Below are 20,748 nucleotides of genomic sequence, written 5' to 3'. Positions count from 1 at the left end.
TGTATTTGAAGGCTGAATGTTAGAGCAGTCTCACCAGATGGCCTTTGGAAGTAAGGATTACTCATTACACAGGGTATCTTTAAAATTTTCATCTTTTAAGCAGACCTTGTACAGGGAATGCAAAGGTGCCTATTTACACTGCTCAGGTGGTGTAAAGGGTTTAGTGTAAAGGAGAATGAGTCCCTGGCTGTTCCGAATCTCCAGAGATACTATTTGTGACAGGAGTACACAGTCTGATAAAACCGTCCAAGTGCTGACAGCACAAAAGAAACTCCAAGCTTGTATCTTGTGCAGCAACCTAAAATACACAACCTGAAACACCAGGTCAGTGTATTTCATACTGTGATCTCTGTTTCAGCCATAGCAAAGCATTTCTGTTGCTCAAGATGACTTGTTCTAGTTTTTGATTTTAGCATAACTCTTGTATTAGGCTCCACAATCAAACACAGGGCATAAGATGCTATGGAAAACATTTTGAACTGTGGCTTGTCACCCCACAAAGGAGTTAATAATGTAACATTTCCTACTGCTGATTTACACTGGTCCCAAATCATCACTAACGCAGACAGGTGGGAACTCACCATCATAAAACACATGTGAGGACTTTGGCAACCTATCCACTTAAGAAGGAATGTGAACATTTTAACAGACCCTGTTTTATGTTTGAAGCATGGTGCAAAGTGTTAAAGATTGTATTTTTCTTATGAAATTTTTATGTGCTTCCTTCCCCTTAAGGGCAGGTCATCACACTAAGTACTTGTCTTTTTAAATACATTGAGAAATCCTAGCAGAAAAGAGCTGTCCCATCAGTGTAGGTACGACTGCTCAAATTATGAAGGACCCTGAAGAGGCTGCCTCCCAAAGGCCAGGCTGCAGCACTGTCTGGGAGAAGGTGCAAGGCAGAGGTGTCCTTGAGGAGTCTAGCTACCAGGGGTGGTACTGAATAATTTTTAGGAGTTTTATATCACAAAGTTCATGAGGTTGGTTGTATACGAGCCCTAGTAAGCAAAGACAGCACGAGCTCTCCCAGGTTCTGGGCACACATTTGCACCAGAATAATAAACAGGGGCTCCAGGACTACTGCATCAAAATCTGTATGAGCAGATAACTTTTTCTTGTCAGTACTGGGAGAGGAGACACTGCCAGTTCATGAGGATATTGCTAAAATAATTTAGAATTTAATATCACAGAGTCATAGAATGATTTGGGTTGGAAGGGATCATCCAATTCCAAGCCCCCTGACACGGTCAGGGACCATTCCACTAGTCCAGGCTGCTCAATGCCCCATCCAACCTAGCATGCTTAAATTAAAATCCCACCAGAAACATCATTTGCCCTACACCCAAAGAATATGCCATACTACAAGAGCCTGAAAGAAATGCAAGTGATGGTTAAAAAAATTAGAAAAGTGTTCCTAGTTATTTCTATTTTGTATGGCTGAACAAGGTGGAAAATTGTTGAGGTTTTGTTCCTAAATCACATAAATTCTCAGTCCCTGAGTTTTGTTGCAAGGGCTGAAGTACTCTATTCACTATTCTGGAATCCATCCAAGCCATAGGTCAGGAAAAGCTGACATTGGGATATCTGACAGAGACAAGCTGCTTTCTGAAAGGCACTCAAGACAAGATGACCACCTAATGCCTTCAACAAATTGCAGAGAACAGCTAGAAGGAAGACATTCCCTCTCTTGCAGAAATTAAAAAAAAAAAAAAAAAAAAAAAAAAAAAAAAAAAAAAAAGAGTTTTAAGCTCTGTTCCTTTTTCTTCATTCTTAATCTCCAAATGATGACAGTTGTGGAGCCAAGATGTGTTTCGAGTCAGGAACAGCAAATACCAAGTTCAGACAGCATCCATACAGATGCCATGGTGGGTAAAGGGATCTGCACTTGGCCAGCACCACAACGACCTTGAAAATACTCATGGGAAAACTTTTGGAGCTGGTGTTCTGCAGTAGCGTTATGATCCTGTGTTTTCACTCAGTAGCCTTTCACGTTGGGTGCCCCACTTGTCGTTTAGCCCGTGCGTTCGGGGGTGTCCCCGGGGCGGCTCAGGCGAGGAGTGGTGCGGCGGGCAGAGGCAGCCCATCTCCCTGCCCCCTCTACGTCCTGCTGAGTGCCCGACCGGGCACCCCGCGCCCCCTCTCCGGCGGCGAGAGCGTCCTCCCCCACCGGTTCGGGCGTCTCCGCGGCGGCCGTCGGGGGCGGACCGCGGCCGCTCCCGCCTCCGGCCCCCCGTCGGGCGCCGGCTTTAAATGCGGGGCGGTGGGGCGGCACTGGCGCTCCTGCTATCCCCGGCACCGCGCTTGGAACACGTAGCCGGCCGCCATGGTCGAGGCTTTCTGCGCCACCTGGAAGTTGGTAGACAGCCACAACTTCGACGAGTATATGAAGGCACTGGGTAGGTACGGCCGGGCGGCGGCACCTTAGAAAACCTTGGAATTTTTCACCATCTGGAAAAAAAAATTTTTTGAAAAGGCTCCCCGCCATTGCCAGAGGTGTAGATGAGACATTGGCAGCAGTGGTGGTGATGGAGGGGGTGATTTTGGCGGCTGTGCTTCTATCCATAGATCTAATTCGATGCGAGTCATTCACCTGGGGGGGGGGGGGGCAGATGTGTTTGTGTGGGAGAGGCTCCGGGAAATGCCCCCGGGCTAAGGGAAGCGTGTGAAAGACGAGCACGTGCTGCCTGCGGGTAAGTGAAACAACCAAGCAAAAAAGAAAGCATTATGTTGGAGTGATAAGGAATTGAAACTCTGAGCAGCGGAAGCGATCGCGGCCGTGCGTGTGACCGCGGACGGAGAGCCGTGCTGCCGTGCTCGGCGGTGAGGGAGGGCGCGCAGCTACAGCTGGGCGGACAATAGCGGTGGATACTCTCGGTACAAGGGCACGAGAGAAATGGAAAGCAGCGTTTCACAGGGATAGCTTACAGCTGTAGAGCGAGGTGAAAGATATATACTTCGATATATGGAAAAAAAAAAGCCGAAGTTTTATGTGTTTCTCTTTTCCCTTGAATGGTCTAGGAGTGGGGTTTGCAACACGGCAGGTGGGGAATGTGACTAAACCCACTGTGATTATCAGCAGCGAGGGGGACAAAGTAGTGATCAGAACTCAAAGCACTTTCAAAAACACAGAAATCAGCTTCAAACTTGGAGAGGAATTTGATGAAACTACCCCCGATGACAGAAACTGCAAAGTAAGTGAACTCTGGGGCTGCAGTCGCCTTTCTCTTTTTCTTGCCTCCCCAGTCCCTCAGGCTCTGCCATTGGTAGGGTCAAAACAAAAAAAATGTAACTTCTGCTGCTACTAGTTATACCACAGCAAGGGACAGGAAAAAAAGGCAATACTGAGTCTTGTTTGCCCTGCTTGCTTACACCATGACTTTTCTGCATGTATCATGTTGCCAGCTCTCTGTTTTCCAGTGTCAGTTGTGTTAGTTGCCCATTTTTCTCACAAGCCAAACATCATTGGCGTAACTTTCCCCAGTCAAAATAGTCAGATGCCTCTTTTCCTGCACTTTTGGGGACTTAACATCAAATATTATTCCAAGGCACATCTGAAGCAGGTTCTTGTGAGACTGGAACTCAAAGGAAACAACTTTTTCATCCTTTGACACAAACAAGAATTGTGTGGATTTCATGCTTAAAACAAAGATGATTCATAGCCTTAGCTTTAAACTGGCTAGGACTCTTTATCATTCTAGATTCACATCCATCTATTGAAGAGAATTCAATAGAACAGTGCATGCTGAATGTGTGAGCAGAATCCCAAGTACCTTAAATAAAGGCATGTCTTTGTGTTTCTGGGTATCTTGCAGTCAGTTGTGACCCTGGATGGAGAGAAGCTAGTGCATGTACAGAAATGGGACGGCAAAGAGACAAATTTTGTGAGAGAAATAAAGGATGGCAAAATGGTAATGGTAAGTATAGAGCACACTGAGCATTTGCATGCACCGCAAACACTCCCAACTCGCCCTTATCTCAAACTTTGTGAACACTGTGACTTAGACATAAATCCTTAAACTAGTGGGTGGGGAAAACTAGCAGAGATTTATAAAATATTTATTTTGGTTTGGTTTGTGTTTTGTCTTACAAACAATTAAAAATTGCTAGTGACTTTAGGCAGGCCAGCGTGTGTATTTCCAGAGTATATATGTTCTTTCTAGACTTTGTAAAAACCCAAGAAAAAAGTCCTGGTGAGCTTGTAATCATACAAAATTCTTGATTATATAGGAAATTATCTGTTGCCAGCGGTAATTTAGACTTCTTTAAAAACTTGTTTTACGTATACATACATAAATAGTATTTACTTACACAGAACAAGTAGTTTCCTGTGAAAATAAAATTACAATATTGTAAGAGCTAATAGCATTTTCATATTTGATAGTAAAGGGTTTAGTCCTCCTAGCTTGTTAAAAACTATGATAAACTGCAGTTGTGTGGAGAAAAGTCTAAATTCACCTGCTTTTCCTGACTTCTTAGAAACAAGACTATAGGGTGAATAAATATTGTAAGTTACTATAGCTAATGTCTGGGATAGCACTTTTCATGGCATAGATTAGTATAGCTGAAGACATCTCTATCAGACCTGGTTGTTGGAGAAGACCCATTATATTGTTTCCTAATTACTTCAGAGACTATCTGTGTGGATGAAGACTTGCAAAATAATACAAACTTTAAAGCATACTGCAACATAGCGTGGCAAGTGTTTCAAGGCAAAACACATGCTTTTATTTTTGAAGCAGTTATGCACAAATCACACAAATACATAAAATGTGTTGTCCGTTGGAATTTGATAAAATGAGGTGCCCTGTTCTACTTCAGGAAATACCTCCAGAACACAACTGCCGTGACTTAGAGTATTTGGTAGTCCTAGCTACACATGGGACAGAATGTGTTGGTTTAAGACAATGTTCTCCTAGAGTTTGTATTTATGCATAGGAGCACAGGGGCCTTGGAATTTTAAATTGCACATCTTAGTGGGATAAGCTTTGGGAAAATAAGTGTTAAGTCTGTATTAAAACAATGCTATCTTTAAAAAAATAAACAGTAAGTTAAATCAAATTTCAACATCTGCCTCGTAAATGTGCATTATGTGTTTCTTGGGTGTGAAAGCAGCAAGGAGAAAGTATCATTTCTTATGGGAACCACAGCTAAGGCTTGGCTTCTTGTTTGTTTAAAATGTCAATCTAAATTTGTTTTTCTATAAATTACATAATGTAAACCAACCTTGATCTAGCATGGATTTCATAATGTGTTAAACCATTACAGAAAATGGTCCAGCCTCTAACATGTCTGTCTTTTCCTTGGACTTGCAGACTCTCACCTTTGGTGATGTGGTTGCTGTTCGCCACTATGAGAAAGCATAGAGTATACCTGACTTCTGTCCAGATCTTACTTCAGCTGGATGGATTAATGTCCTGTCCATGATTGATTGTAGCTAAAATGCACATTTCTGGCATGAAAGATTAATAAAGACCTTTTTTTTTGGCGGGGGGGGGGGGATGTTTTTTTTACAAAGAGAAGTCATGCCATCAAATTGGCATGCTTGTGCTGTATAGTGAAACAGGTTAAACTTGGCATTAAATTTCTGAAACACTTGCCTCTTTTTTTTTTTTTTTTTTTACAGTAAATGGAAAATATTTGAGTTGTTTTGGAATGTAGATAAAGCAAATGAAAATGTTTTTTAAACCTGTGCTCCTTTTGTGTTTAATCAGCTAATATTCTGGTGTCCCGAAGGGAGGTGTTCAAAGTTTCTTTGTTTGCGCTAAAGGCTAAAAAAGCACGTGATACACAATGATGCAGCAGCCTTTCTATGCAGTGTAGAGCACTTGAGGAAATTAAAAATTTACTTTGGTGGCTTTTTGCTGGAGAAATCTAAACTTAACTGTATTTATGTAGACAGAGAATTGAGATGTTCACATAAGTTTCAGCTCTTCTCTTCACTGGGAACTTGTTACTAAGTGCAGGTTAGGGTCAGTAGATTGACAGATGATACTCCAGAGTTTGTAGAGTTTTGATCTTAATAGTTTTGATAGGTTTGGGGTTTTGTTTTTTGGGGTTTTTTTTTTGCTAATATGCAAATATGGAAGTCTTTCACAAGGTGGGAGGAAAGGGTCAACTCCCTTACATCAGTCTCCACAGTAATGGGAGGAAAACAGTACAACACGAACCTACTGTACTTCCCTCTTAGAGCTGTTGTTTCATAGCTAATATGTACAAGAGACAACAATTTGCACTGTAGCAATTTAAAATAAAGTGCTTCTAAAATGAGAAATTAAAACCTTATGCCTGAACACTGTATTCCTAAAAGGCCAGAGTGTGAAAAACTGCCTTATGCTTAGGAAAACTGAAACAGATTTTTGGCACAATGGAGGAGATTGTTTGGAGGGTCCATGTTTTCTACCCACTGATTCAGAGAACCGCATAGAGGTGTAGCTACCTACAGCCTTGTAAACAAAGGCAAAGCTGAACTGTGGATGTAGCTGGTGATTGCTCTGTGAGTGGTGTGTATGGCTGCAGCCAGAGGTGCAGGAAGGGCATCATCCTTCAGATCTGCCGTGTGATATGGGAAGAGGCTTCTTGCCTCCCTGGATAGATAAGATAAAATGGGTAACTCATCTGATGAAAGTTCACACATAACTGGCACCTACCGCACACAAATATAACATTTAATGTTGTTAGCTTTATTTTTTCACAAAAATGAGTTTGGAATGAATATTCAAGTCTGTCTTCTCTTGTGGGGAACACTGTACATCTGGAAGGCAGATTATAAACCTTAATTATAAACCTTTATAAATATGTTTTATTTGGTGAACACTGGTAGTTTTTAAAATCTAAGAGCTATCTTTTCTTAATCGGAGAAATGAAAAGTAGACTATGATCCAGTGGTATGGTGAGCTCCACTCTATGCTTTGGGCTGTTTCACTAGGCTAGTGCAAGTTATTTTTAAGCAGCATCTTCTGCCCTCTGGTTTTATCAATCTATTTAATCCTAATACAGCTTTCATCTGCCTCCCCTCTGCTGCTGCCTGCTTGCCTGTGGGTGCATTTGCCACATGACTGTCCTTACCAGTCACCTTTTCTCAGAAAGGCTGGAGCAGCTGCTTTTCCCTCTTCACTGGAGTAAACTGACTTGCTTTCCCAATACTGCCATTTATCTGCACAACAAATGATTTGTGGGGTCATGAATTTAAAAAAAAACTACTTTTTTTTCTTAAATACTAGGAAAGGAATGCAAATTTTTAAGACTTGGTTTGCAAATAAATCTTGAATGGTAAATATTTTGCATTACGGTCACTTTTAAACAAAGAAGGAAAGTAGCCCTCAAGTTGGGTGTTTTTGAGTTTTTGCTTTGTTTTGTGTTTTAAAGCCTTATTAGTAATCGGGATCCATTTTTACATGTATGCCATGAGAAGCCTTCCTTCCAAGAGATGCTTGAGACTGGTGTGGGGTGTGGAGCACAGCCTTCCTTCAGGCTGCCTCGCATCAGCCGGTGCCCCGACTTCAGCCCTGCCCGCGGCCAGGTTTGGCTCCTGCGAGCTCCTTAGCGCTGACCCGGGGGTGGCACCTCCTGAAGGTCACCCCGGGCACGGCCGGCTCAAGGGGACAGCCCGAGCCGCCGTCCGACACCGGGGTGGCGGCCTGGGGCGGCTTCTGGCCCCGAGAGGTGCGGGCGGGGCGCGGTGGTTTCCGCCGGCCCCGCCGAGGGCCGGGGCTTGCACAAGCCGTCCGGGGCGGTCACACGACTGGAGCCGTCGGCGGGCCGGGCGCTCCCGCACGGCTGACATGGAGCTGCGGGTGGCGCTCGGGCTGGCGCTGCTCTGCTCCGCGCTGGAGGCGGCGCCGGCCGCCCCGCAGCGGCCCCGCTCCGCCGTGGGTGAGTCGGCCGGGGCTCAGCGGCTGAGGGGCCCGGCCGGGGCCGCCCGTGGAGGGCGGGGGAGGCGGGTGAGGGGCGGCCCTGTGAGGGAGGCCCGGCTGGGGGCCGCTGCCAGGCCGGCGGCGGAGACGGCGGGGGAGGGGGGGGGCGGACTGCGCTGTCCCTGCTTGCGGACCCTTTTCCTTCCCCATGGCACTGCTGCCGTAGCATTCCCTATCCCAACTGACTTCGGCCACACGTGACTGCTAAATCAGTCAACAGGGCTCTTTTGAGGTACGGGGCGTTACACGGGGTTTATATTTAGTTGCCCGGGCAGGCCGGCGGGTGAGGTGAGGTGAGCCCTGCCCTGCCTCTGGCGCGTTGTCCCGAGGCACGCACTGCAAACACCGCGTTTGGGGGCTGTGCTGTGCTCTGCTGTGCTGTGCTGTGCTGGCAGCAAACACACACACTCTGCCTGGTCTGATCCCCGCTCGGGGCGTGCGGGCAGGTGAGTGCTCCGAAATGGTTTCCCACAGAATGCTCATTCCATGTTACTCACACTTTCCTCGGAACAAGCATGCAGCGTTTGTCTTGCCTCCTGTTGGTAGGAGTCACAGTTTTACAGATTTTGAAGATCACCTCTAGTCTTTGATTTCTGAAATAAAACTCTATGGGATACAGTCGTGTGGTGCCTGCTCAGCCATAGAGTTAGCGTGTGACCTTGGGAAAAATCAATTTATATCTGTCTGTGTTTCACAACCACTGCCCCACATACATGTGTGCCTTTACCAAGTGCTTTTAAACTGACAGAAAGAAATTAATTTTATTTTATGAATTTTAATTAATCTTATCTTATGAAGGCTGATAGTCTTAACACAGATTTCATTCATCTTATTCAGCATATTCGTATACTTCTCAGCTCCTTTATCCATGCAGTGCTATGTAACATTGGCTGAGAGCATGTCAGCCTGGAAAGTAAGGCTGACACACTGCTCTGTGGTGAGAAGGCCAGTCTCTGCACACATGCTGCTTCTTGCCTTTCTTTTGAGACATCTTTCTTGTCATCTTTTACAATAGCTTCCAGCCAGGGAAGGTCTGGAAAAATAATTAAAAAGCAGCTCCCTTTTTTTTCAAATGGAGTAGAGAAGTCCTATTGCCTCCTCTACTATCCAGTTTCCAGATTGCTATTAATGAAAAGGAACTGATTTTTCAGTTCCTTCCAATCTCCATTTCAGTTTTGGTGAATAGCATAAAGCCATACCTCTGCTTCTGTTTTCAGTTTTTCTAAGCACTCTACATGAAGGACTCCTCAGAAAGAACTTGGCCACACTTACCAGACAGGCTAATCAACAATTTATTAACTTTGAATAGGAGTAGCAGTAGATAAACTGGAGTAAACATGGGTTACCTCGGTATATCCAGTTCAAATGCAAATAATGCATTTCCTGTAATCTTTGTTTTCTGAAAACAGGGCAATTCTGGCATGTGTCTGACCTACATTTAGATCCGACTTACCACATTACCCCTGATCGCACCAAAGTTTGTTCTTCTTCCAAAGGAGTCAATGCCTCCAACCCAGGCCCTTTTGGAGACTTTTTGTGTGATTCTCCTTATCAGCTTATTTTGTCAGCATTTGAATTCATGAACAATTCAAAAGAGCAGGTTTCATTCATGATTTGGACAGGGTAAGTGTTCACTCTGCAGTTAAAGCTGGATAGCCAGATAGTGTGTCAACTCACAAGTTTGTATTTGCACCAACAGTTTTGAGTTCAGTACCTCACCAATTCTGTCTTAGTAGCCATTTGTCCTTTAGTTGACCAAATGGCTACTTAGTGCAAGATTGAGTGAGAATATAAGGCCTGAGGAACAGATTTTGATCTCTGTAGTAACTACTGGACTGTTCATTGTGATATTTAGCATACAGCTATATTAGTGTGAGTTCATGGAAATGGTGCAGGGAGGGTGGGAAGTAGAAAAAGCAAAAGGAAAGGCTATAGCAGTAACTGACTCATTGCAGGCCTCTGTTGAGTAAGAACATTTGCCTTTCCTGTTCCAGTCTTCAGTATTATAAAGTGGGCTTAATGGTACTGTATCACGGAGATGTTACCTGTGAGGCGTTGTGTGCCATAGCAGTGGGACCAGACAAAGAAGTGTGAAAGGGAGTAGCTTCATAGTACTATGCTATCAAGGCGTAGTACTGTGTCTTGTTACTTTCTAGGTATTCATAAAAGATAGCATTGATTTACCCTTCTGCCATAGCAGAACTCTCAATTCTACCATCACACAAATTTTTAAGGCATACATCAAAGGATAATTTATCAAAGAGATTAGTATTTTTGTTTAGTTTGTTTATGTTATATCACTTATTTTTGCTGGGAAAGAATGTTAAGAAATATATGAAGGCAAGTGATTAATCTATTTCACTTAACTTATTGTACTTAATTTTCAATAGGATATGATTAAAAGGGAAAAAAGGAACTAGCAATGATGTGCAGGTGATGAAAGATACATAATGCAAACTATATAATGCACAGTAGCTCAAAATTATGACTTTAATTTCTAAGAAATCTTCATTATGATAAATATGAATCATAGGATAGCCATTGTCTAAACAAGTCTACTTATTTGTGTTTTTTTAAACAAAAGCCTTTGCAGAGAGCTTTTGAATCTGTGTTTTTAATTAAAGTGTATAGTAATGTTACGTGCTAGAATGTAGATGTGTTTGCAGACTTTTTTGCCGTCCTTGTGTTGCTAACAAACCTTTGTTAATCAAACCTTTACCTTTTTCAGAGATAGCCCTCCTCATGTTCATGTAAAAGAGCTCTCCACGAAGTTGGTCATTAGCATCATTGGTAATCTGAGTTCTACAATTCGTAATTTCTTTCCAGATCTTCAGGTTTTCCCAGCCTTAGGCAATCATGACTACTGGCCACAGGTAAAACAAGTTATAAATTTGTTCATACATCATATTGAGTGTGTTCCTAACTCCTGGGAAAGCACATCTGAAAAATAAGAGTTAATTATGTCTAACTGTTATTCTGGAAAAAACAATTCTACACCTCTTCAGTTAGCATCTAATATTATAAATAGTTCCACTCTAGAACAGAAACTGCGTCACTCTCTCTGTGCTCTTACCTAAGGAAACATTGATGCCAGGTAGAATTTGTACATGGCCTGAAGTCACACAAATTTATCACTAATCATTCCTCATGGCTTAGAACTACCACATGTCAACGTAGTTAATACATACATACTTTTCCTTACTGTGTATGTCATGCATGCATATACAGTAACTTAATCTATCAGAAGTGATATCATTAATGGACCTGTGAACCTGTGGTAAGTTTCAAAGCCACTCAAAGGCCTACTGGAAATCTGTCAGCTGGAATCACTAGATTTTTTTGTTGTATTTTAGCTAAAATAATGGCAGAATTTTTGTAAAGTTCCCATAGTTTTGCCACTGCTATTAAAAATATGTCTACTTTTCTTTCCTCATTGGACATTTAGAAATAATCACATTGATGATTCACTAGTTATGTGCAGCTGAGGATGGTGCTTTTTCACTTTGATTGTGCTGAATATTGTTCTTGGCATACTCGAAAGTAAACAGTTGCTTCATTTGTCCTTTAAAGTGTGTTGTGGGTCGATCTGGCAGCACACTGGATCAGAAGCAAATGCTGTCATTGGATGTGAGGGGATCGGAAGGGATGTGAAGCGAGTCAGCTGAAGTATTTTGTTTGAAATTCCTCATGGGAATTCAGTAACACCCCTTCACACCCTCAAGGCGTGTATTCCAGCTTTCTGTGGTATTTATTAGGCCTGTCAGGGTGTAGGTTGGTGCAGCAGGTGATTGTGTGATAGCCTGTGTCATTGCTGGAGTTAGTGCTTTCCAAATAGGGGCGTAGCAGAGGTGCTGAGAGACAGGGCAAAGGAAACATGAGAGATGAAATAACAGCTAGATATATATTGGAAGTGTGAGTGCCCAAACCAAACTGTGACTTCAGTCCTTTGTCCTCTTACTGTGGTGGTAAAGCTTTGGCTTTTCATATGCACTGACATGGGGACAGGTTGATTCACTAGAAACGACTGGGAAAGTATTTCGATAAAGAACACCTGAACTGAAGTGTCACAAAATGTTTCGTGTTCACTTTGTTTCATTTTTAAAAATGTCTTAGCACAGAATTGTTATTCAGCAATCTCCTTTGATAGAGGGAAAAAAAACCTACAAAAGCCTTGTAAACAAAGAATTTAGGGACTTTTTCAACAAGTATTAATTTTGTTTGTGAAATTAAATCTAAAGACAGGAAGAAAAGATGCTCAGGAGGCACAGATGGGCAGCAAACAGAAAATTGAAACAAGCTGGTGATTGGAATAACTGTGCAGAACTGGCATGTTTTTCAGTTATTGTTTGAAAAAGTCATGGGATCAGACAATCCTCAATATGGGGTCATTTCAACTTGTTTAATTTCTTAATGTTTATTTTTTGCTCTTTATGACATGTCTTTCTTTCATATGAAAATGCTTGGCAACTGTCCTGTACACTGGAAGAGATATGGAGCAAGCCACACACCATAGGCTGTTTCAAAGCACGTATAAAATCTGTGCACTTACCATGAACCAAAGAATTTTATTGCTCTCTTGTGTTCTGACCTGTCTGTCCTAACAACTGAACAGTCCTGGGTGATTTTTCTTGCAGAACATGTTAAAAATACTGCTCAAGTTGATCAAGCATTGGGATACCTTTCAGATCATACACTGTGACCTCAGCCTTTCTGCATAGTCTTACTTATTTCACATTCTTGCTCCTGCTTAAAACAAATCCCCAAACTGCTTCTAGCAGTTCAGGGCCCAAAACACCTTTAGTCCATTACATGGCCTCTTATCTGGAATCAGGTTTTTGCTGCATCTGTTAGTGACTGTTAGTTCTGGCTCAAAGCTATCCTAACAGCTCATGTCTGGGCACTGCAGTCAACAAATGTCTCAACAGAGGTCTGATTGCTCTGCTCCTAGACAGAGATTTACTGCCTAAACATCTGATAACATAGATTTAGTTTCAAAGATCTTAGAAAGGTCAAATTTTATGTTTAAGAAAACATGCACTGCAACTTTTTTCAACCCTTTTTTTTTTCCTTCTAGCACCAAGACTCCAGATATTTTAGGAAAGGCAAGGACAGGCTGCTATCTTCCTGTCAGAGTTAGATCAGAGCATGGGTCTCATCAGCCTGTGGCTCAGACTGAAGAGTGCTACAGTCCTAATTAGAGACAGTGGGAGAAAACATTGAAAAAAACTTCCTCTTGTACATTTTTAAATGCTTTCTTATGAGAAAAAAAGACACAATGAAAACATTTGTGAATTTCACCAGAATGTTTCTGAGGGTGGAAGTGAAGTTTTGGGGAGCTGCTATGAAACCCAAGTTATTTGAAAAAGAAACTTATATTCATCCAGAAGACTTTATTTTTAGACTTTATTAATTATTGCTATTTTAGACTTAATTATTAATTTTGCAGAATGTATGGTTTTCCATTCTACTGTATTCTTAAGGTTTGACATATTTCTGGCATTAGTTTAATAATGCATTAATAAGGCCATGCAGTCAGTTCTAACTTTAGGCATTTGTTCCTGATCAGCAATACTAGATATTCAGAAATTGTTTTTTTCTTTCTTGAATTTCTCCTGGTGATGACTGGATACACTTACATGTTATGTGAAAAGTTGGGCAGGATAATTTAGTGGGTTTTTTTCTGTGTGTCTGAATACTAAGACTTAGGCAAGACCTCCTCTCTCACAGGACCAGCTTCCTGTAACTACCAGTGAAGTTTACAATGCTGTAGCAGATTTCTGGAAACCTTGGCTAAGTGATGAAGCAATCAATACCTTCAGAAAAGGTAAAATATGGAAGTAATACATTGTGAAGCTAGGGCTCAGAGAATTAATGTTTCTGTGGATTTGTGCTGTTTGTTTATCTAAGTCTCATAGGATGAGTCAGAACAATGGATTATCTGTAATGTTTCTCCTGGAAGAAGTTACTTATCTTTTTGAATGGCAATGCCTATATTCAGAATACATTTATTACTTTCTGATGCAATATTTGTCACTTCTTGTAACATGTTTAGTGTTTCTGACTTTGTGCCAATGCATGTGAAATATCTTTCTGCTTTTGAGACCTCATAACACTTTTTAGATGAGGGCATTTGATGCACACGAAAACTTTACTTTGATGGGAAAAACTGTTAAAATACTGTTTCTGTTTTAATGGTATATGTATTTCAGAGCATACTGAATAGGTGCATTTTTATTCAGGTTATGATGGCACATAGCTGTGGTGATTATGCTATTAATATTTATATGCAACTTACTAAACTGGCAGAATAATTATATCCTAATTAGAATTTTTCTTTTTAGAAAAGGACTGAAAAGTTCAACCCAATTTCCAACCCACTCAAACATTAGGGATTTGGAAGTTTAATTTGTGTTTTTGTGTCCTAAACAAGAGCAAACTCTGGATAAGAGTGGAAGTAGAAACTTGGATAAGGATAATAAAACTCAAAGAGGCAGTTATATTGTTATGCTTCTGTTGCCATGGCTCCATTGAAGTCCATGAACTATGAAGTTACACTATTGAAGAATCTCAGCATGCCATGGAGAATTTTGGGAGCAAGGATTGAAAAATGTGATCCTTACTTTTCATCCTATCATCAGTCTGAATTAAATGGCTTTCAAAGTACAAGGCTACTAAACTCAAACAGTTCTTCCTGAAGGAGCCTGTATGTTTGCTGTATTTCAAGAAGTATGGACCTTTAACAGCTACTGTATCTGTCAAAGTGGAAGAAATATTACAGGGCACTTTTTCCATGTCAGTTGAATAATTGCATTGAAATACTGTCAAACACAAAGATAATACAGGCAATAATTCATAAATAATTCAGTGTCAACTTCTAGTAAAATGTGGCTGAAAACATTGTTAAAATGTTCTATTGTGATAAGGTGACTGTGGCTTGAATATACATGATATTCTATTAGAAAGAGGAAGGTTGGGTATTTTGTCAGTGGTGTACTTTGATTGTAAAGTTGTGCTTTGAACAAAGCCTTTAATTTGTCATATGGTGTTGTTCTTATTTTCACAGGTGGCTTTTACACACAGCTGTTTGAATCCAGTAATAGCCATCAACCACTCAGGATAATCAGTCTGAACACAAATTTATATTACAGCCCCAACAAGGTAACTGTGAATATCACTGACCCAGCCAACCAGTTTGCCTGGCTGGAGGAAATACTTGAAACCTCTTCACAAAAGAAGGAAAAGGTAGGGATCAGGATCAGAAGATATCATTATTTATTTCAGTTTTGGAAAAAAAAAAAAAAGGAAGGAAGAAGTAGAGATAATGAGAGTATAAACATGCTTCTAGAAGAATAATAATGCTGCCAAAGATACTACAAAGTCAAAATTTTATTTTTTAATCATTACTCCTTTCATATGCGCATTTTACTGCAACAGTTAATAAACTAGTTGAATGAAGTTTCTCAAATTCTACAGTAAAATACCTTTTCTTTCCTAGCATGTAAAATACTGCAGAAGTCAGTTTCTGACCTTTTTTACACGTAGCCTTTAATTTTAAAACATATGCTCTTGGCTTAAGACAAAAGCTAGTATATTTTATTTGCATTGTAATGTAATTTAAGGTATCAGAAATTAGAAAAGAGTTTATCAGCCGCAAAACTTAGCCAAGCTGCAGTAATTGCTATGATTTGAGTGCTATAATAACTTTTACTACACAGGCTTTGAAGTGAAGGTTTAAATTGTTGGCTCATGATTGATTGATTGATTGATTTATTGGTGTGGGGATTGGATCATCATCTGAGCAATGGTGTTTAATTTGAAACATATTTACATTTTGGTACAGTGTTGCAATTTTAGAATATTATATTACATATATAATATGTATTATATACATATATAGGAGAAAGGAGAGATTTCCTTTCCTCAGGAAACTCTGCAGCATATTAGTTGGTGTGTGCAGTTGGCACTAAGTCTCTACCTCAGACAGAGGGGTTTAACCAGTTATCCATATTTCTGGTGACTCTCTGGTGCAAACTCCGTAATACTCAAACATAAATTTTTTCTTGTGTCTCCTTGAGACGCCAAATTATAACGCTTGCCCTAGTAACTTATTTTTTGTCATTTGAAATAATTGATAACCTAATTTTCCTTAGGCCTAAAATCATGCATAGATTTAGTGGAACATTTTTTTCACCCCAGTAGGTTACTAAATTGGTATTATGAACTTAAGCAATTTTACTGTTGGGATTTTGTATTAAAAAAACTGTCATGGTTTACAGCTTTTAGAATGCCATTTTTAAAGGCAGCATTATTTTGTAACTGTGGTAACCACTTCTAGGATACAGCTAGAATTATAAGTTTCAAATGAAGGTGCTAATTGTGCTTTCTGTATTTAACTCCTTAGGTGTATATAATAGGTCATGTCCCAGTAGGATACTTGCCATATGCAAGGAATACTACAGCTATCAGGGAGTATTACAATGAGAGACTGGTAAAGATTTTTCGCAAATACAGTAGTGTTATTGCGGGCCAGTTTTTTGGACATACCCATAGAGATAGTATCATGGTCCTCCTGGATGAAGAAGGTAATGATGCTTGATGACTTTTCGATCTTCTTCTTCCTGATTAAAAGCAAACTAATACTTTCTTGCATGCTCTTTTTAGTCAGCCTGTGTATAAATAATTGAAAAAAGGAAATTGGGAAATTCTGTTATCTGCAGGACTTCTACTCTCCTTTTTATTTCCATACTCCAATTTTATTTTCAAAGAGAACCTTGCAAGGGTGACTATCTTTTTTTTTGTTGATGTCAGCAGAGACTCCCCAAGCTTCCTATTTTTTTTTAAATTAATGCTTATGCCTAGACAAGAATTTCTAGTCTTTCCTCTCTGCTCTCACAGTGACATGGGCAAATTATACCAGCCAGTTGCTATTGTGTAATGTGTCAAAGGGAATGTTCTCAGGCCAGCTAGACATGCTCTATGTTCTTGTATTTCCTGCATCATTACTGTGCCTCTCTGCTGAGTTCCCTGCTGCTTCAAAGTTAATTAAGATAAGGGTAAGCAGGAGGTAGGGGAAAGAAAGTCTCTGCCTGTTGCATCTCTTAGATCAGCTAATTTCCCTTCAAGAAAATCACCCACGTTGAAATTTTTGTTTATTGCTTTGAAATCCCTTAGTTCTAAGCATGGCCATGGCCATATGGAGCACTCTTAGCATCTCTAAGAGAAGAATTCTAACAAGTTTTGTCTTCACCATAGAACAGTAAGAGGTTCATTGCTTTGACTTATGTAAAATACCCAAATGTTAAGTGGCTCTTCGTCTATGATTTATATGAACTCATATGAGCAATGTCCAAAATGCTGACTAGGTAATACTATTCCAAATGTTTACCTTTTTACATGATGTTAATCTCTAGTAAAAAGCAATTCCGCCCAGTGAAAGAACTGGCTTCTTTATTTTTTCTTTTAAATGATGCTTAATATAGTCTTATACATTTTTTTTTTACACTGTCCCATTTGTTTATGAAATCATCATCTCTACTGCAGATTTCACTGGGAACAGACTGATCTTGATGTTTGTCATTAAAGTTTGCATGTGCAAGTAACCATTTCCCAATTATTTTAGTAATTTTGCATCTTTTGACAAAATTTAAATCGTAATCAAATACACATTGTGTTTGTCTGTACAGTTTTAGACTGTCTTCTATTCAGGACATTTTCCTCTTGACAAAATTCCAGAGAATTCAAGATAAATGCAATATTGCAGCCAACACCAGTGTACTGAAATAGAGCTCAGCTCTATTTTTCTCCAGAAAAATCTACTGATTTCCAAACTTTCAAAACTTCTGCCTATGTGTGGAGGCTGACCTTGTGATTTCACTGCTGTGACACTGTCAGGGATGGGAATAGTTAGGGCTTCCTTTTTGTTCCACAGTGAACTTCTCAATGCACTTACCTGCACATTCTGTCTCAATAAAACTCACATATATCCTCATGTTTTAGTTGCTGTAAAGGTTGGTGTTCACACAGTAGGTGCTGGGGCAGGTGATGAAACAGACCCTGGTGTTTCTAATAGCATCATAAATACATAAAGCAATATGTAAAATACAGCATGGAAAGAACAACTAAAGTTTTTTAATATTTCTTTAGTATAAATATACAAAATACAGAGACTTCACATATAGGCAAGACCATTTTGCAATTTTGCACAAGCAGTTGAATTGGTTAGGAAGCCTCTAGTACAGAAAGTGGTACACACTGGAGTGGGTACTGTGGTATCCCACACAGGGTTTGGTCTATCCATTGGAAGTATGGCAGTTCACAGTGATACAGCTAAATCAGGTGAAAAATTTTCTAATGTCTTTAAGCCTGTCACTCTGGTTTTTGCTGTGTTGTTACTCTACAAAAACATTTGTTTGAAAACTAAATGATTGAAAGGAAACTGTCTTCTCAACTTCCCCTTTTCTGCAGAAAAGCCAGTCAATTCCTTGTTTGTGGCACCCGCTGTAACTCCAGTGAAGAGTGTATTGCAAACAGAGTCCAATAACCCTGGTGTCAGATTGTATCAATACGATCTTTTTGACTATAGCTTGCTGGTAAGTAAAGATTTTAAAGCATTGTTTAAGACATTTTAGTGTTAGTAAAAATTACAGCAATATGTCAATCTTTGTAGTATTATGGCTGCTGGTGATGGAATTTTGGTGCCTACTCTTAGTTTTTCTTCCTGGGCGAAGGAAAGGAAATCTGAAAGATAACTTGGTTGGTCTTTCTGTGCCTGCAGAACTACCCAGTACTCTCTGCTCTGTATCGAATATTCTTATGATGTAGGATCAAAGACAGAATTTTTCTGGGCAAAATCTTAAAACCATGTGCAGGGAGCTCTGCAAGAGTAAAAGAGGTTCACCTAAATCTTGGGCATGCTTACATACCAATGTTTGCCAATGATAGCCTGAGTTTTGGGATGCAGCCCAATAAATGTTTCTAAAGGGTTTAAAAGAGCTGATGAAGAAAGCACTTTTAACCATATGATGTCTTTTGTAATCACGAAACTTCCTATAAAGAGTTTTTACAGGAAATGTTAGATAAATGTAGAAGGAAAATAAAAAGTAGAAGACTTCTACTTTGTAGATTCCTGTGATTTTTGGAGATAAAGTGAATCCTGTGTAATTATTTTGGCTGTGAATGGTTTAGTCTTTCTGTAATTCAGGATAAAATCTTGACCCTGCCGAGTTCAGTGACAATGCACCCTGCAGCTTGATTGGGACTCGGGTTTCTCTCTAGAGACCTATGCTAATTCAGGCTGCTCCTTTGTTGTGCAGACTTCACTCCTTCGACCCTCCTTTTCCTTAACTTCTCCCTAGACTGTTCTTTTTCTGTGCATTCTGCCTCTCAAGTAGTGCCCACAGAAAGGAAACTTCTGGCTCTCACCCTTTTGCCCCACTCCTACGGCAGACAGGAGCGTTGTGGAGTTTGGACAGGAAAGACCTCTAACACTGCTACTGCTGCCTTTGTGGCTCCTTTTTCTTCTCCTCCCCATCCCCCCACCATTACGCTCTGCAAGTACCAGCTTTGGGTGTAAGCCCAGCTCTTGGGGTGGGACATGACCTTCTATTCACATGTGAATAATGAGGAGTGACAGCTTCCTAATCAATATATCACTCCAGAGACTTAATGAAGCAGGGAAGAAAGCAATACAGCAGTGCCTATGTTTTCTTTTTCTTTCTTTCTTTTTTTTTTTTTTCTAACTGTAGGATCTGTGGCAGTTTTACTTGGACCTCAGAGACGCCAACAAGAAAAATGAATCAAACTGGACATTAGAATACATCCTGACTAAAACTTACAGCATTGAAGACTTGAAGCCACAAAGCCTATATGAAATGGCCAAGCAGTTGTCTATGCCCCACAGCACACTGTTTGAGCAGTATTACAGTAACTATATTGTGAGTTACGACAAAACTATTCGCTGTGAAGAGGGGTGCAAGACCTGCCAAATATGCGCAATCCAATATTTAGATTACTCCTCATACACAGATTGCATCAATCAGGAGGCAGTGTGGAGATGAAATCTCTGTGCAGTTAATGCAGATAGTGACTTTAGCCTGTGATTTAAAGAACCTGTTTTTTCTTTACCTCAAGCACTGACATGCTGACAGGGAGCCTGTGGGACTTCTCTACATTTCAGGGGAGCAGTAAACTCCCTAGATCTTTCTTCTTGCAAATATGTTTTTCTTTATCATCTAAATAAAAGTTTATTTGCTTTGTAATAGTGGTCAGATACTTTGCTGTTGTCTCAAGTGTCCTGTATCCTCTCTAACAAGCATCTCAGTGTGCAGGAATAGAAGTTACTCACTCCAGTCTTTGTAAATCCAAGTCTTATTTCTTAGGGTGTATAAACATAGGCAATGCCATTCCAGCCATGGGATTTTTATGGGGGCAGGTTTCAACCATTGGCTGTCAAAATTTGCAAACTGAAGTCAGCAAAACCTGCATTTGCTGAGACCTGAGTGCAGTTATGTTGTTGATGCAATGCCAGTATTTTAGATCTCTCTGTGCCAAGTTTTCCTTGTTAATCCCTCAAACCCACTTCTTATGGGCATTTTCTAATGATGGCATAAAAGTGACTTAATGGAACACAAACCTCAATCCTGTAAATGCTTAACTTAATTTTTCAGAATATGTTTGCCCAGCACAGAGTGCTTTTTTCTTACAATAGAACTATGTACATTGATACAGCTGTCAAGGAGTGTTCTGGTATGAGATTTTGCAGCACACCATATACCAGGTTTAAATTGATCAATATCAGTATATACATTCAACTCAGCATATACATTCTCATATACAT

The 20,748-nt window shown here is 40.4% G+C and overlaps 2 protein-coding genes across 3 annotated transcripts; both read left to right on the top strand.

The window, feature by feature from the left end:
• The first annotated feature begins 2,229 nt into the window (after positions 1-2,229).
• FABP7 (fatty acid binding protein 7) lies at positions 2,230-5,595 on the top strand. The gene is made up of 4 exons (XM_053937781.1): positions 2,230-2,396; positions 3,019-3,191; positions 3,813-3,914; positions 5,313-5,595. Exons 1-4 carry the CDS (start codon positions 2,324-2,326, stop codon positions 5,361-5,363), a joined length of 399 nt encoding a protein of 132 aa, XP_053793756.1. The 5' UTR covers positions 2,230-2,323; the 3' UTR covers positions 5,364-5,595.
• A 98-nt stretch (positions 5,596-5,693) lies between these two features.
• SMPDL3A (sphingomyelin phosphodiesterase acid like 3A) lies at positions 5,694-20,170 on the top strand. Of its 2 annotated transcripts, XM_053937779.1 has the most exons (8): positions 5,694-7,872; positions 9,323-9,536; positions 10,642-10,786; positions 13,641-13,737; positions 14,977-15,155; positions 16,315-16,495; positions 18,378-18,502; positions 19,658-20,170. In XM_053937779.1, exons 1-8 carry the CDS (start codon positions 7,395-7,397, stop codon positions 19,967-19,969), a joined length of 1,731 nt encoding a protein of 576 aa, XP_053793754.1. In that variant the 5' UTR covers positions 5,694-7,394; the 3' UTR covers positions 19,970-20,170. The 2 variants fall into 2 exon arrangements, with proteins under 2 accessions (XP_053793754.1, XP_053793755.1); XM_053937780.1 differs by lacking the exon at positions 9,323-9,536 and having other exon boundaries at positions 10,740-10,786.
• The last annotated feature ends 578 nt before the right edge of the window (positions 20,171-20,748 follow it).

Source organism: Vidua chalybeata, chromosome 3 (assembly GCF_026979565.1).
Source record: "Vidua chalybeata isolate OUT-0048 chromosome 3, bVidCha1 merged haplotype, whole genome shotgun sequence".
In the NCBI taxonomy this organism is placed as follows: domain Eukaryota; kingdom Metazoa; phylum Chordata; class Aves; order Passeriformes; family Viduidae; genus Vidua; species Vidua chalybeata.
The sequence above is the reverse complement of the archived record's forward strand: the minus strand, read 5'-3'. Positions and strand labels throughout refer to the sequence as shown.